This window comes from Entelurus aequoreus, linkage group LG06 (genome assembly GCF_033978785.1).
Source record: "Entelurus aequoreus isolate RoL-2023_Sb linkage group LG06, RoL_Eaeq_v1.1, whole genome shotgun sequence".
In the NCBI taxonomy this organism is placed as follows: domain Eukaryota; kingdom Metazoa; phylum Chordata; class Actinopteri; order Syngnathiformes; family Syngnathidae; genus Entelurus; species Entelurus aequoreus.
This window is the reverse complement of record NC_084736.1, coordinates 23,493,160-23,510,454: the sequence shown is the minus strand read 5'-3', so window position 1 is coordinate 23,510,454 and position 17,295 is coordinate 23,493,160. Positions and strand designations below refer to the sequence as shown.

Below are 17,295 nucleotides of genomic sequence, written 5' to 3'. Positions count from 1 at the left end.
TGCTGTCGCAGCTGAAACATGGCTAATGTCATTGCAAAGAACGATGCGCTAAATTCCTCACAGAGAGCACTAATCAGTTTATGAGATGATTTACGGGAATACCTGCAGGATCACGTGTAAGACATCGCGTGGACACATGAGTTGTTGTTGTTTTTTATATAGATCCTAGCATGTGACCCGACTGTAAAGACAATGCCTGGGTATGCATCAAGCTAGACCGCCTGCCTTGCTTTGGTATAAAGCACCTGCTGGGCCCTCCTCAGTGGCCCCCGTGGAGTCTTGTGCGCTCGCCAAATCTCCTGATAAGTTTATATGCTACAATCAAGCAGTAGGCTGTGACGCCTGGCAGGGATTACCGAGGGATTACAATACATTCACCCCACTGGGACTCCATCACATGGTGGATCAGATCTCCCTGACAGCGGAACCAGCGTGCAACGCTCCCACGGGGCATCTAACGGCACTCTGACACGTTTGACAAAGCGCTGGAGTTTGTCTGTCAACACAACAATGTCAGCGTTAAACTAATTCTGCCGGTTATTCTTTGTTATTTCCCAGAGGGCAAAGAGCGTAGCAATCAGTGTTTTGGAGGCAATGGATTCAGTTAGTTGGTGAAATCCACTCCATTAGTGATGCCGCACAAAGAGCTTGGATTAGCCCCGAGGCCAACTTGGCAGTTTCAATGAATTCAGTACAAAATTTTAAATTGACTCAACCAAACTCAGAGCACCATCTCTTAATGACAGTAGAGATGTCAGTTCATGACAACAGCCAAAGTTATTCAAGTAGACCGTTGGCAGATTAAGTCGGAAAATTTAAGCAACAGCCTCAAATGTAATGTCACGAGAGATGACAAATCTGCTTGTTCTCCATTTGTTGCATTAAACACTGGACACCATCTGTTGTGTTGGAACGCAAAATACAACAGCAACCCGGTGGCAGATGCCCGGTCTCAGCCCCGTGCTGCATGCTGACACTAAAAATACAACTGAGCTCCTTTAATGGCCTCTTCGTTACAGCACAACGAGCAGCACTATGACACTAAAATAAGCAGTCTGGATTAGTGTGTATTTGCACAACACAATAGAGCAATTTCTGTGTATCTAATGGCAATTCCCTCTTTTGACCCCTCACCCCCAACTCTGACCCCTCCTCCAGGCAGTAGGTGACTGAGATGGGCGTTCGTTTAGGCTGCTTGAGCGACTCCTTGTGGTGGCCGCCAGTGCTGCTGCTGCTCTTCAGTGCCGCCCCCCGGTGTTCAGGCCGGCCATTTGGGATCCCCACGCCCGCGGTGAACGTGGCGGTGGTATTCAGTGGCTCCACCTACCAGTCAGAGATCAAAGGGCGGCTAAGTCGGGAGAACTTCATGGACCTGCCACTGGAAGTGAACCCCATCACTGTACTGGTGAACAACACCAACCCACGAGCGCTGCTCACTCGCATCTGCGACACGCTCTCCACCAACCGCGTCCATGGCGTGGTGTTTGAGGACAACGTCGGCTCGGAGGCCGTGGCCCAAATCTTGGACTTCATTTCCACTCAGACAGGCGTGCCCATTGTGGGGATCAGTGGAGGATCTGCTGTCGTCCTGCCTTACAAGGTTAGAATGAGGAGAGGACCCTACAAACTGCACTATTTCACGTTGTGTCTACCCATCCTGCCAAAACATATCACAATTCAGGAAAATCTCTCCAAAATATCATAATCCAATTTTTACAGAGCACCAGTGTGTGAACTTAAATTACACTTTTCCAAAGTACAACTCAGACAGCCACCACTGGGGACAATTGGGTCAAACGAACACTAGTTCTAGTGTAGCTGCCTGACTGTGTTTCTAACTCAAATCTCTGTGCTGTCCTTTGATAAACGTAACCTTAAACCTTTAGAGGAAACCAGAACTTAACTTGACTGACACATCATGAAACGCTTCAGTGAATTTAAAAGTTGTATTTAGTCTGAACAAGATTGCCAGGGTTCCCCTGATGTTTGTTCCATCGGTGGAGGCCTGACTTCCATTAATCTCGCTGTCAGGTTAGTTTTTTGTTTTGTAGGAATGTCAAACGATGAAAACATTCAATCACGAATAATTGCATGTTAACAGTGGTCAACACATAATTAATTGCGATAATCACAAATAAATACAATATATTTACCGTAATTTCCGGACTATAGGGCGCACCGGATTATAAAGCACACTGCCGATGGTCTATTTTTGATCTTTTTCCATATATATAAGGCGCACCGGATAATAGGGCGCATTAAAGGAGTCTTATTAATATTATTTTTTTCTAAATGTAAAACACTTCCTTGTGGTCTACATAAAATGTAATGGTGGTTCTTTGGTCGAAATGTTGCATGGATTATATTTTTACAGATCTTCAAGCCGCTTTCTGACAGTTGCTTCCGGATGCGCCGTTTTGTGGGCGGTCTTATTTACATGGCAGCGTATTCTCCCCGTCATCTGTGTTGTAGCGGTGTAGCGTGCAACGACGGGAGTGGAAGTGTCAAAAGATGGAGTTAATGAAATTCAGACTTTACTTAAATCAATAACGGAGCAGCATCTCTTCATCCGGAAACAACAACACCGGAAATGTGTCCCGTGAAAAACCATCCGACCGGAACTCTCTAATAACTAAAGTTCCTTGGGTGAATTATGTAAACTCACTACACCGGTATGTTTTAGCGCTTTCATGGCGAGTTTACTGACAGATATAAGTAAGAACTTTACACTACTTTATATTAGAAATGGCAACAGTGGAGGAAGAATGTCGCATAACAACAAGATAGAGAAAAAGAAGAAGCTTATCGACTACGGTGTCAGCACGGACTACAAAGGCGGACGCGCACAATTTTTCAGGATTTATGCAGATCCCAAATACAGATCAGCAGGTACCAGAAGGTAAGAAAAGTTGCTTTTGCATAATATTGCGAACCAAAACGCCAGATAATAGGTCTAACCTTATACACACACCATAATAACATTCGTATGTTGAAGCACATCAAGCGGTGCCGCTTCATAGCTTACCAAAGTCGTACTAAAACATTTTGATAGATTTTTGAGCGCCGTGTGTAATGTTCTATATTTTAAAGGGAACATATAAAATGTTGGTGTTGTTTACTTGAGTCATATTGCCATCATAGTGCAGCCTACACTTATCTCTTATGTTTGACTGCCATCTACTGGTCATACTTATCATTACACCATGTACCAAATAAAACCACTTCGAGGTGGGTAAGCTCAACCAAACGTATTCCTTACATTAGGTGAACCGGGTTATAAGGCGCACTGTTGAGTTTTGAGGGGAAAAATATATTTTAAGTGTGCCTTATAGTCCAGAAAAAACGGTATCTTAAATAAGTGTACCTTAGATCATGTTCAAATTTGTATTACTATCAACAGGGATTGGACAATTTATTTGCTTTATGAAAATGTTTTGTTTTTTTTTAACAGGAATCCTTTTACATAAACACACACACACTCTCTCACACATACTTACATTTTCTGTGACGGACTTTAAAAACAAACCTACTGTAAAAGACAATATAAGAAATCGCTTTATTGTGCATTTAGGCGTGGTGCCTCCTCAGTCTTCATGACAGTCAGGGCATGTGATTGGTGTGCAATATTGATCGGTCGCAGAATTGAGGCTGTTAACACCTTTTTGGCAATTTCTGTGGGAAGTTTTTTGGATGTAGTTGTTCGTTGTGGACTTTCTAGTGTGGTCTGCTCCTGTTGGAGGAAGTGGGTCTTCTCTGCATTGCTGATTTAGGACACAACATGCACCGTTGATGACTCGGCGGTAGATACAGATGGCTTTGGTCTTGTCGGGAGAGCTGATGGGTCTTGTGGGGCTAGCCTGGCCATTCAGTGCGTCATTTCTTTTGTCTAATTTCTCCTTGGTGTGTGTTACTTCTTGCGACAGTGATTCCGGTTTATTTTCCTTGTTATGGTGTGGGCCGACAGTCATAAATGACACATGATTTGCTGTTGAAGCAAATAAGTGTTGACTCGTTATCACGTTAACTTTGACACCCTAATGTTTTGTATCGTAAATATTGAGCTATCTGCCAAAAACTGAGTGATAATGTCAATTATAAATACAACCTTTAACGCAGAAAGCAACACCTTGATCTGCAGCTGCAATAAAGCCACAGCTCATTTGTCTTGCTAATTATCACAGGTCCACTCAGTGCTAATTAGCAAAGTCAAAATGAACATTATTCAAACAGACTGCTACAATCTGTCATCTTGACATGACTTTGCATGAGCTTCAGAACATTTTAGAGTGAAGATGCTCAATGTACAAAAAGAGTAGAACATCTGTTTTAAGACATCGTACCAAACCCATTGTATGTAGCTGTGAAATACTTATAAAAATGTATTTTAAAATGTAGGTTAGAAGGTTCAACAGCAATTACTGAAGTATAAGTGGAAAAGTGAGAGAGCTCAGTTTGAGAGTGAACCTGTAATCCTTTCAGTCGCTCACATTTCAGGTCTTCAGTCAAGGCTGGAGCTCAACCATATTCTGACAAAGTCATGTGTGGTCGACATTTGCCAATACAGTTGTACCTTAGGCGTCATAGATAATCCTCTCCACAAGGTTCAATCAAAACCAAACCGTCGGAAAACCATAGACATTTTTTAACTAAACAAACCCAAAAATGTGAACACAAAACACATGTAATAGAGAAAAATCTTAGTTTCACATGCAGAATACAATGGCACATAAATGATGAATGACATGGATAAATAAACATTAAACATCACTTTTACCTTTATTGAAGACTCTTTAGTCCAATGGTGAAACATTTTGAAGACGTACTCAAAGGAAAAATAAGTAGAGAGACCCTCGGGGCAGCTTTCGGGAGTGGCTATTTGGGCTCAAGTCCTGGATGTTTTCTCAAAAATCCCAAATCTGAATCAGAAGTCATGTGCAGTAGCAGAATCTAAGAGAGGCAGCAGCTGCATAAAGTACCCTGCATACAGCATACCTGAGCCTACCCTGAAGAAGATGTGTTCAGTATCCCCAATAATGCAAAGACTGCAAACTTAGATATTAGGACGTTTTTCAACAAAAAGTACCGCAACAGATTGACACCACCAGTTGTGATGAAACGGATGATGATTCTGGTTTGTGTTAAAGTTGTTACAGATTATTCTGATGGTTTGCTATGTGTTCAATTGTGCCATATAAAGAAAGTGAATGATAGCAAGATAATGCTAGGTAAATGTTTACATTGTTATGGATTATTGGAAAATAATTATTTTACTTAAAGCATGCTTAGTGTAATTTGGTGCTTTCTGTCTGATTGAAGTTGGTCAAAATTTGAAAATTGAGATGCTGCTTCATTTTCTAAAAGAGCACCAAATGTTTGCACAAGCTAAAAAAAAATCCATCACTCATGAAGGAAAAGAAAAAAGGAAGAAGAAAAATAAAAAAGAAAAGAAAAGAAAAAATTAAGAAGATGAGGAGGAAAAACAAGAAGAGGAGGAAGAAGAAGAAGAGGAAGCAGAAGAAGAAGACGCAAAGGAAGCAGTAGAAGAAGAAGAAGAAGAACACGAAGAAGAAGAAGCTCTGTCATTACACAAGTACAACAACATTTTATTTACAGCACAGACCCGTTCAAAAGACAAACATACGTTGTACAGGGTAACAGAACAGGAACGTTGATGAGAAAAAGGTGAACGCAGAGGAGGGAGAGGGGGGGAAAAAAAAAAAAGTAAAACAAACTGGGCTCATCTTGATCTTCTTCAATCCTAAATCCGCCTCTGACAGGGACTTAGTCACCAACGTCTTGGATTATTTGAATACTTCATGCCACTGAATGATAAGCGGACAAATGGACTAGGTTATTATGCGCAATGTTTGGCCGTACCATAACTGAGACAGTATATGATAACCACAATGTTTGGTCGTACCATAACTGGCTATATGATAACCAGGGTAAACTTTTGGGGAAATTTTCCTCAACCATGAAATCACATGAAAAGTTGAGCATATGAAAACAGAGTTACCACTGCAGTTTGTTCCAAATGAGCTTGCGTGGCTCAGAAGTTTAAAATGTTGTTGGCTTTTGTCATATGTACGATTACAGCTGCAGATGATGTAGTGAATAAGATCAAGACATGGCAGGGGACTGCATTTAGCTGGTTTTGGTCTAATCTAATTGTGCTGATTAGATTTCCTTCACGTCTGCTGGACCCCAATATGCATATTTGTACGGTTTTGTCTTGTAATACTCCGAATTACTGTACATCACCTCATTTTCAGTGTGAGAATGTAAGACACTCTTTAAGAAAGTATTACCACTTGGCTGCTTTAGTTTGTTAGAAATGGAACATTGTGTCTACCTGGGTCGTCGTGACATTGGGCGAGCTTGTCCTCATCCTGGCCTCTCAGGGGTGATGCCGCTCAGCCATTAATGCTTGCCATTTCTCACCTAGACCCTTAACACAACTCCTTCAGGTGCATCACCGCAACTCTTTCAGACTACATTAGCGCATAAACACGTGTATTAAGAAATGGGCCCGGTGAAAAAGATGGCTGTTGAGATGAAATAGAAGTGCTCATCAGTAATCAGCCAAAGAGGGAAGCTTGTAGCATACATATTTATCATGTGGCAATACATTAACAGCTCTTAATGGGGTGGGAGTGCAGGTGCATTCTTGAAACTAAGCCAGGTGACCATAGTTTTGTCTTGCATCTTTATTAAGTGGTATCTATGCAATAATGACGGTTTGGTATGTAGCTTGGTTTTAGGGAACGGATACATGATAACTATATGTTAAACGAGAACTGCACTGTTTTTATTAATTTGCCTGTCGTTCACAATCCTTATGAGAGACAAGAACACATCTTTTTTTTTAGGATTTTAAAGATGATAAAAAATGCTTGGAAGATGCGGCTAATGGGAGTCACCGTTGTAGCCTTCAAAGCTCTCTAAAACAACTTCAAAACAGATATGTTATATATACACTGCAAGTTTATATATAATGTAGTAACAGACACGTTCATAACAATATGTAATATGTTCAATATATACCGTATTTTGGTCATTTTCTTCACTCATTGATTTCTGTTTCAAAAGCAGCGCACCTCTGACATCTGGCAACAAATGTGTGTTCCTACTTCCGGCAACAAACTCGAGTGTGTTTTCTAATAATGGCAGACTTTGTAACAGACAACGAAGACAACTATTTTTGGACAAATGAGGATTCACAACCTTTTTGAAGCTGAATATACGGAGGATGAACTGCTGCTTCTAGAAGCCAGCACTAAGGAAGGGTGAGTAAGAGGTCGGCGTGACTCGAAGCTATAAATGTCGAACTTGAAGCCAAGCTATTTTGATATAAATGGAGCACTTACTCAAATAAACCCGAAAAAAGGTCCTCGGCCAGCTGGACCAAACGCACAACTGTCAATTGAGTGAGTCACACTTTAATATTGTACATGATACAGGCAGCACACCATGCGTGTTAGTACAACTGCAGTACATATTCTGTCTGGCTCGCTCTGTACAAACAAAACATGAAATGTGGGCTAATACTTTACAGATACTGTTCCTCAGTATTGGCTCTTACAATAACAATGTTGCTACAGCTTGGTTATTACACAGGTTACGGAACGTAAATTAAGTATTGTTGATGGGTTTTGAATGCATTTTTAAAGTGATTTAGAGATAAAACTGATTGCTTCCATTAGCTGCATTGCTAGCCACCAAGAACAAGCCCATTTTTACAAGTTAGAATGCAAAAACAAAACACTTTAGTCTTCTTGTCTCTCATAATGATTGTGAACGATAGGCCCAACTCCAAAAAAAGTGCAGTTCACCTTTAATTATAAGTAGAATATGACATCAAACTGATTAATCCGATAACATTAGAAAATAGCTTTGATAACCAATACTAAAAAATGATGCGAGATTACCCAAACTGTGCTGTAGGTGGGTTAGGGTGAACAAATCAGGCTCTCCTTTTCGTGCCGTGCTGTAAGGTTATCGTGAACCTCCCCTGATCTCACTGTCAACAAACATAACGTCAATCATGTGGGACTCATTCACCGTTTAAGAAGACGACTTTTCGTGCACTGCTTGTACCAAATGTCAGGCTGCACGATTAATCACGATTATTTTTATCAATACATAAATCACAATTATTAATCATGATTATTCATTGTTTGAGCTAAAACAGTGTTGGGTTGGTTGAACGAGATGCCATCACGTGGTTTGTAATTAGTCTAATAGCAAGACTAAATAAACATTATCCATATATTTTAAGATAAATATTTGTTTTTGTTCATTATTAGTATCAACGTGTCAGCTTTTTATCTTTAAATGATGCCTTCAGTGCGTCATCAAAAGGACACCCCTGCTTGATCTAATCATACATTTTATCATTTGCAGTGTGAAACATGTATAGCAATTGATAAAATACCAAAATATAGTTATTTAGTTTAACGATTGAACTCAAATGATATAATTCTCAATGCGCAATTACATTTCCTCATTCCCTAGATGCATACGCATGAAAAGATGCAGGGGGTGCATGAATTCCAATGGGGCGCATGTCTCGCCAGAACACCGGCAAGAAATGTTTGCACTCGATGGAAAAGTGTCTTCAGACTCCATTTAGCACAATGGTTCAATGGTTAGCTGTTAGCCCTGCTAGTGCGACTCAAAGAAGACAAGCAGAGCAGCGTGTTGTGCAAAATTCCAAAGGAGTAAGAATGAGTAAGACTGGGGTACACATACTGTATTGGTAACTGGACAGATCCATATCTGCGTAACAGAAATACACTACATTGCCAAAAGTATTTGGCCACCTGCCTTGACTCCAGGCCTGGCCCTAACCAATCTGGCACATGAAGTTTGGAGCTCTGTAGCAACTGACTGTGCAGCGACCTCTTTGCACTATGCACTTCAGCATCCGCTGACCCCTCTCTGTCAGTTTACGTAGCCTACCACTTTGTGGCTAAATTGCTGCTGTTCCCAAACTCTTCCATTTTCTTACAATAAAGCAGACAGTTGACTTTGAAATATTTAGGAGCGAGGAAATTTCACGACTGGATTTGTTGCACAGGTGGCATCCTATGACAGTTCCATGCTGGAAATCACTGAGCTCCTGAGAGCGGCCCATTCTTTCACAAATGTTTGTAGAAACAGTCTCCATGCCTAAGTGCTTGATTTTATACACCAGTGGCCGGGCCAAGTGATTAAGACACTTGATTCTGATCATTTGGATGGGTGGCCAAATACTTTTGGCAATATAGTATATATCATAGACAAATTAACTCCACACCCCTAAAAATTCATAAAAAGCTATGTCACTTGAACTGTTTTTTTTAGGTAATAATTTTCTAACAATACTTTTGTTAACCCTGCAAGATGATCATATCTCAGTGACACATTTTAATAAGTATTTTTTGGCATATAAATGCGCTGAATGTCCCTGAAGGTGTACTACTGAATGCCACTGTAGTTTGAATATACCATACCATACCAACTTTATTTATAAAGCCCTTTAAAAACAACCACAGTTGAAAAACAAAGGGCTGTACACCACAAAGAAATAAAGGCAAAGGACAGACTAAAAAATAAAATTTAAAACAGAAGTAAAATACACATTAAAAAAAGCAAATACAAAATTACCCTAAGAACAATTTTGTTAGATAAAAAGCAGTTAAAAAAGTTAAAAGTTAAATATAATAGAATATGTACAAACTTTTAAAGCAGACATTTACTGTACTCTGTCACCCTTTTACTCGACTCTTGGTCAAATACAGAGCTTGTCCATAGTTTCACAATCTGGGTTTCTTCCATCTTTGCGAGCTATGGCAAGCGATGAGTGAGTCGTGTGTCTGCTCCCGGTTGCCGGGTGGGATCCGTGTGACGTGGGCCGCAAAGGAAGGTGGTGCCAGGGCGCTTCATGCTGTGTGGCGGAGGCAAACATATGTTGCAGCAAAGAGCGTTCGCCAGAAGTCACTCCTAACAGAGTAAGGTGGAGATGGCTACGCTTCAGTAATGTGACCACGGGGCACGCCAGTTAACGTCGCACATCTCCATTTATTCATAGCTCTGTCCAGCTTTTCATTGTGCTTTTGCACTGTTGAAGCCAACTGATATCAATCTCTGCTTTCCTTTAGCTTTTTGGATGCAGTCCTAGTCTATTAATAGAACATGTGAGTCTTTCAAGTCACCTTCAGCTAAATTAAAGTGTTTTAGCGCAGGTAAACATATGGCCCCTGTTAAGACTTATACAAGAGTGCTGGCTGAGCAACGTGAACAACACTACCCCCCAAACAGCAGTTTAGAGATCACCGCTGCTTCGAGCTCATGTCCAATTCTCATCAGGTCCGACGCCCACTAATATCCGTCTGCAAAGCTTCATATCAATTGGACATTTTGATAACTAAATGTTGGAGGTGCAAGCTGAAGTTGCCTGCGGGGCTAGCAGAGTTTGTGCATCAAATAAAGAGTTCCTGTGGACGTTTTACAGCTGTGAATGTAATCTGAGCCTGGAGAAGCTAAGCTCTCCACTCAATGGCTTTAATCTTCTTTAGGACTGTGGACTATTACAGTGAGCTTCTGTGGAAGTACATCTCACTGTAGGAATATGGAATTATACTCCAACTCTAATTCTGTGTGTACTATTAGGGTCCTGATTGAAATCCTGATCGATTTGATTAGAGTCCTTTACATCCCTTGAGATGGACAAGAAGCTGGCAACTTGCAGCTACGTAGCCGTATGCAAATCTTTAGCCTTCTTGGTGTGGCTCTCTTCAAATGAGATATTTTTTAACATTGGAGTGTGGCAAAAGTGCATTTTTGAAAATAGTTCTACAATTTTCAACAGTCTGTGAGTTTGAGTTTGAGTTTGAGTTTGAGTTTATTTCGAACATGCAAGCATACAACATGATACATCACAATTTCCAGTTTCTTTTCAACATGTTCGAAAAGGAATAGGAAGAAGCAGAGCTTATTTAATCCTACCCCTTTTCTTTACATAACAGTTGCAAAACTTTTTGTTCACTTCCTGTTCACAATGAAATAAATTGAGAATGTTTGTCATGGTTCTTCTTCATTGTACTTTGTAAACACTTTAAGTTTGAAGAGTTTCTTGAAGTGTATCATATTAGTACATTGTTTGATTGCTTTGCTTAATCCATTCCATAATTTAATTCCACATATTGATATACTGAAGGTCTTAAGTGTTGTACGTGCAAACAAATGTTTTAAATTACGTTTCTCTCTAAGATTATATTTCTCCTCTTTTTTTGAGAAGAATTGTTGTATATTCTTGGGTAGCAGGTTATAGTTTGCTTTGTGCATAATTTTAGCTGTTTGCAAATTCACTATGTCGTGGAATTTCAGTATTTTTGATTCAATAAATAAAGGGTTTGTATGTTCTCTATATCCAACATTATGTATTATTCTAACTGATCTTTTTTGTAACACCGTTAATGAATGAAGTGTACTTTTGTAATTATTTCCCCATATTTCTACACAGTAGCTCAGATATGGTAACACTAGTGAGCAGTAGAGAATATGAAGGGATTTTTGGTCTAGAACATGTTTTGCTTTATTCATTATTGACGTGTTTCTTGCAACTTTATGTTGTATATTTTTTACATGAGATTTCCAGTTCAATTTATCATCAATCATTATACCTAGAAATTTGGTTTCGTTTACTCTTTCAATTTCTATTCCGTCTATTTGTATTTGTGTTTGACTTTCTCTTCTACTGTTACCAAATTGCATTATTTTAGTTTTACTAAGATTCAACGATAGTCTGTTTTTGTCAAACCATCTTTTTAATTTTTTAATTTCTTCTGTTATTATTTGTATTATCTCCTGTGTGTTCTCTCCTGAACAAAACGCTGTTGTATCATCCGCAAATAATACTAACTTTAAATCTTTTGTAACTTTACAAATGTCATTTATATAGAGATTGAATAATTTAGGTCCTAGTATTGATCCCTGATGTACACCACAGGATATATTTAGCGTTGTAGACGTGTGTTCGCCTAGCTTCACGTATTGTTTCCTGTTCGTTAGATAACTTCTTATCCAGTTTAAGACTAACCCTCTGATGCCATATCGTTCTAGTTTTTTGATTAAAATATTGTGATTAATTGTGTCAAATGCTTTAGTTAGATCCATAAAAACCGCTGCTGCAACATTATGAGGCCGTGAATGTAACTGCAAAGGAGAGACATTGGCTTCTTAAGTGTCCGACTCTTGCAGTAAGCTAACAAAATGAGAAAAGTCTTGACTTGGTGGAAGCAGTTTCAGGCACTGGAAAAGCCCCACCAGTAACAGCTCTTGTAAGCTACGCACACAAACACACAGGCTATGTCCAAATGTGGCATCTACGGCCTTAAAAGTTGTGCATTTGCTGTCCAAATCCTTAAAGCGTGTTGTCATACGCCTCCATTGAATATAAGTGTGCATTCAGACGTCCGACTGTTTTTTGACTATCAATAACCCATTTCCGCCTAAATTCCTGCCCCTGACACATGTCAAAGTTCACAGAGGCCACCAAAATAGCTGTCCAAGGCTAAAATAAGCTTGTGACACTGGTGTTTGTGTTCTCTGTGAAAACTTGGAAGTTTTAGTTTGGTTGAAATACTGTATATCCACCCACTTTATTTATCTAAAACAGTCACGTATCATGTTCTTCGATACATCTGCATGCTCAACAACTGACAAAAAATTTATATTTCAAACAAAAATAAACTGATTAAGGCTGGGCGATATGGCTGAAAACTATCACGATATAAGTGTTTTATATCCGTTGATATCGATAATTAATATTTTTATGACCAATCAAAAATAAGGGCCAGGAGAAAATATATGAAATGTTAACATTTTTACTTAAAATTTAACCTTCCTCTGACAATAATCCCTTCAACTATCAAGGCAGAAAGGAAAGGAAATGTGTTGCACAACCATGAAAAACAATCAATGGAAACAAAATTCTAAAACCACATAGTACTAGTGATATAATATAAAATCACAAAGTACTAGTGTAATTGAAAAACAAGTTGACTTTGTATGCTGAATTATGTTTCATTGTATCCATTAAAAATACGTAAAGTATGTGAAAATATCATCAAAACATCACATAATGCCACAATTTTAGACAACCATTTTAAATATTCTGCTCCAAATGACAAGAACACATATTTTTCTTTTGTTATGCTTTATAAGTTGTACATAATTTAAAAAAATAAAAAGTCTGCTAACAATTGAGTCAATAGGGGCTCTCTATTCCGCCCACAAACCCCTTAAAATAAAACATATACAACCTGTCAACAATAATCTTTATACATATCGTGACCTGAACATTAACCCAATATTATCAATATTGTTATTACAAGCGCTAATGCAGACAAAAAATGTATTAGCAGCGCATTGGTAACAGAGAGCTACTGTATCTAGCCAGCCGGTGTTCTGTTGCATCGCGTCGCGGCTCGTCAAAGTTATTCTCGATTATAAATTAATGCCTTGCATCTGGATAGTGGGAGGATTTAGCCATAAATCTAGGTGTTTTTCATCTGTGACATATACTTGGAAATAGAGACAAATTAGCATCTATACTTGGAAATGGAGACAAAGACAACAACCAAAGACAGACGGTGTCTGCAGGCAGCAACTTTACCTTTTAACCCTTCGTGTGGGTTATGATTTAAAGGCCTACTGAAACCCACTACTACCGACCACGCAGTCTGATAGTTTATATATCAATGATGAAATCTTAACATTGCAACACATGCCAATACGGCCGGGTTAACTTATAAAGTGCAATTCTAAATTTCCCGCCACACTTCCGCTTGAAAACGTCTCGGTATGATGACGTATGCGCGTGACGTAGCCAGTTTAACAGAGGTATGGCTTCCCCATTGAAGCCAATACGAAATAGCTCTGTTTTCATCTCATTATTCCACAGTATTCTGGACATCTGTGTTGGTGAATCTGTTGCAATTTGTTCATTGCATTATGGAGAAAGAAGCTGAGCAAGCAAAGAAGAAAGTTGTCGGTGCGAAGCGGATATTTTGCGAGGGAAGTCAGCAACACAACACAGCGGTGTTTGTTTACATTCCCGAAAGATGCAGTCAAGATCGAAGAACTCGGACAACAGAGACTCTAACCAGGAGGACACATTCCCAGCTGAATATCAGGTCCCACCCGCGCGCTTCCAAACATTTGATCGCTTGCCCGTACGTGCGTGTTACGTACGTAACTTTGGTTAAATATATAAGCTTTATGAACCTTGGGTTAGGTGAACGGTCCTTTGGGCTGAGTGAGTGTGTGTGTTGTGCAGGTGTTTGAATTGTATTGGCCGGTTATATATACGGGATCCCATCCATATTACCCGCTCGAGCTATAACTAGCTCGAGCTAGTAGCTAGTAGCTAGGAGCTAGCATAACATACACCTAGGTGTTTGTTATGCGGGATTAATTTGTGGCATATTAAATATAAGCCTGGTTGTGTTGTGGCTAATATAGAGTATATATATGTCTTGTGTTTATTTACTGTTGTAGTCATTCCCAGCTGAATATCAGGTCACCCCCGGCTCTCACAGCATCTTCCCTATCTGAATCGCTTCCACTCCCCACGAGTCCTTCACTTGCATTTTCCTCATCCACAAATCTTTCATCCTCGCTCAAATTAATGGGGAAATCGTCGCTTTCTCGGTCCGAATCTCTCTCACTTCTGGCGGCCATCATTGTAAACAATAGGGAACTTTGCGTATATGTTCAACTGACTACGTCACGCTACTTCCGGTAGGGGCAAGCCTTTTTTTTTATCAGATACCAAAAGTTGCAATCTTTATCGTCGTTGTTTTATACTAAATCCTTTCAGCAAAAATATGGCAATATCACGAAATGATCAAGTATGACACATAGAATAGATCTGCTATCCCCGTTTAAATAAAAAAAAAATTCATTTTAGTAGGCCTTTAATCTTCATCTAAATGGGAAGATATGAATATCCTTTCAGTTGTCATCACAGTGAGAGCAGACGTTGTACAGTAAGTGATTGTTTTATTATGTTCTTAGTTCGTATTTCTTGTTTAGCACTTAGCAATACTGCTACATGATGCTATAGTGTTTCGTTTAAACTGGATCTGTTTAGCACACAGCTTCTAAAACTTGTCGCTCACCCTCCTTATATTCAGGCTAAAAAATTGTCTCGGGACTCTCCGTGAGATTTATACTATTTTGATCATATCTATTTGCTCGCAACCTTAGTGAGTTTTGGAGGTTATTAATCAGATATATATAGTTTTAAAATAGAGGTAACTTGTTTTTCCATTATACTGGTACTTTTAAATGAAGGTGCAAAAATAAGGAATATGTAAGAAATGCTTCATAAAGTCTAACAAGCAAACTTTACAGTTGATACTGTTACCTGATTGGCTGCTGGCATGTCACTCCCACTGATCAGTGATCACTTCCTGCGTTGCTCGGTTACCGGAGAGCGAGTGCCTTTGTTCATGCAACCAATCTTGCTTTGCAACTTCCGGTTTCTTCCGACAAAGAACGCATCTTTCATTGATATCTATTACTTGTCTATCGCGATATATATTGATATGGTTTTGTCGCCCAGCCGTCCTTCTGATATCTTAAGCGGTCACTTTTTAGCAATGAAACATTTAAGTCTGAAAAAATTGATTTTTCTTTGTTTTGTTTTATATAGACTGATGCTTATAGTAATATCATGATATGATGTTTTCCTATGCCGCCGAGCTCTACCAGCTCTTGTAGGTTACTATTCGCGCTCAATCTCAAGTGCACTATGCATTTAAAGTATACCTCTTTAAAAGGCAATCAATCACTGATACTCAAATTTAAAATCACATTGTTTGTGACCATTATGCGTTGACATGGCGTTTCCAAGGATCCACCTATGGCGATGCCCCGGATTGTGTTGGACCGTGCTAACTGACAATTTGAGATTTAATTCTGTGAGTAACATCTACAGATGAGGATGAACAATGACTACCGGTGAGGAAAAAGCATTGGACATTGTTGCCAATCCATGAGGAGGCAGCATGTAGACATGATACTGTGATAACACTGAGTCAAACCATTGGATGTTCATAGCAAGCCAGCCTCCAGTGGCACCCCTCTTACTCTCAACCAATTCAGTGATAACAAAAATTAATTTAGATTACTGTAGTTGCATGCCTGTAAGATATAACTGCAGTAGTTTTAATTAAGAAAAGATGAATGAAACACCAAGATAATATTTCTACTTTCAAGTCAGTGGAAACTTTTAGTGTATAAAAGAGTAATCTGCCATGTGCTTCGAAGACATTCTTCTTTTTATTCCCTTTTTGGAGCAATATGTGGTTGAAAGGGAGCACCAGAAAAATAAGATATTTCCTGGGGCCGAGCAGAGTACAGAAAGTGGGTGGATTTAACGGTGACGTCTGAAATCATAAGACGCTCATACATCACAAGGCAACTGAACTCCTCTCAAGGACAATGAGGAACCAGGCGGAACAAGATCACAGACCTGCTCGCAGTCTCGGGGTACTTGACCCCTGTGTCCCTGAGTTCTGAGGGACACCCGCTCGGGATGGAGTGGTTTTGTTCCCTTAGAGAGGAGAAGGTCAGGAGGGTCACATTGCCCTATCAGCAAGAAAAAACTAGCAGATTATACAACATGACCATTCACGGGAGACTACAAAAGTACTTAAGATGAAGGAATGTGAATGCAATCTGCTAAAAAATTCATTGATTGGCTCTGCATGTTATCGCATACCACTGCTTAATGTATTGAAACATTACAATTGCAATAAGGAAAACTACATTCTGACAATGGGCTAATTCAATACTTACTCGGTTACATTTGTCATAGTAATTGGTTAGGATCGAGTTCATTATACTGTAGGGGGATGCTCACTGCTTTTATAGATGGTTAATTAAAATGTATTCATGGGTAATTTAAGACTGACATAATTAGTCTAAGAGTGTTTAAAATGTTACAATGCTCTCAGGAAAGAAGTAATGAAGTCACTAAACTTTCCATTTCTGAGGCTACACTGACCTGACTTGGTCGACCATACAGCTAATGTTAGCTACTGTAGGGGAGGTTGTATTTTTGCCTCATTCCTGTGAGAATCCTGCGTGTGACTGAAGCATTAAGGAGAGAGACTATCCAGGACTAGCTGCAGTGTGTTCAAACCACCACCAGGGAGCATCTGTGTGCAGATAATACTTTATCATCTCTTTCTCTTTTGGAGTTATCACTCACACTTAAAGTGAAGGATGAAGCAAAAATAC

At 39.5% G+C, this 17,295-nt stretch overlaps 1 protein-coding gene and 1 long non-coding RNA gene across 3 annotated transcripts in view; one reads left to right on the top strand and one right to left on the bottom strand.

The window, feature by feature from the left end:
* Window positions 1-17,295, top strand: part of grin2ca (glutamate receptor, ionotropic, N-methyl D-aspartate 2Ca) — a 119,314-nt gene that overhangs the window by 42,085 nt on the left and 59,934 nt on the right. Inside the window, exon 2 of one of the 2 annotated variants that reach the window (XM_062050314.1) lies at window positions 1,163-1,600. In XM_062050314.1, coding sequence (XP_061906298.1) covers window positions 1,175-1,600 — 426 coding nt within the window. In that variant the 5' untranslated portion in view covers window positions 1,163-1,174. Of the gene's footprint in view, window positions 1-1,158; window positions 1,601-17,295 lie in introns of both variants that reach the window. The other variant, XM_062050313.1, reaches the window with a different exon arrangement.
* LOC133652012 (uncharacterized) overlaps window positions 16,319-17,295 on the bottom strand; it is a 34,672-nt gene continuing 33,695 nt past the window's right edge. The window contains exon 3 of the long non-coding RNA XR_009826514.1: window positions 16,319-16,641. This is a non-coding gene — a long non-coding RNA (uncharacterized LOC133652012). The remainder of the gene's footprint in view (window positions 16,642-17,295) is intronic.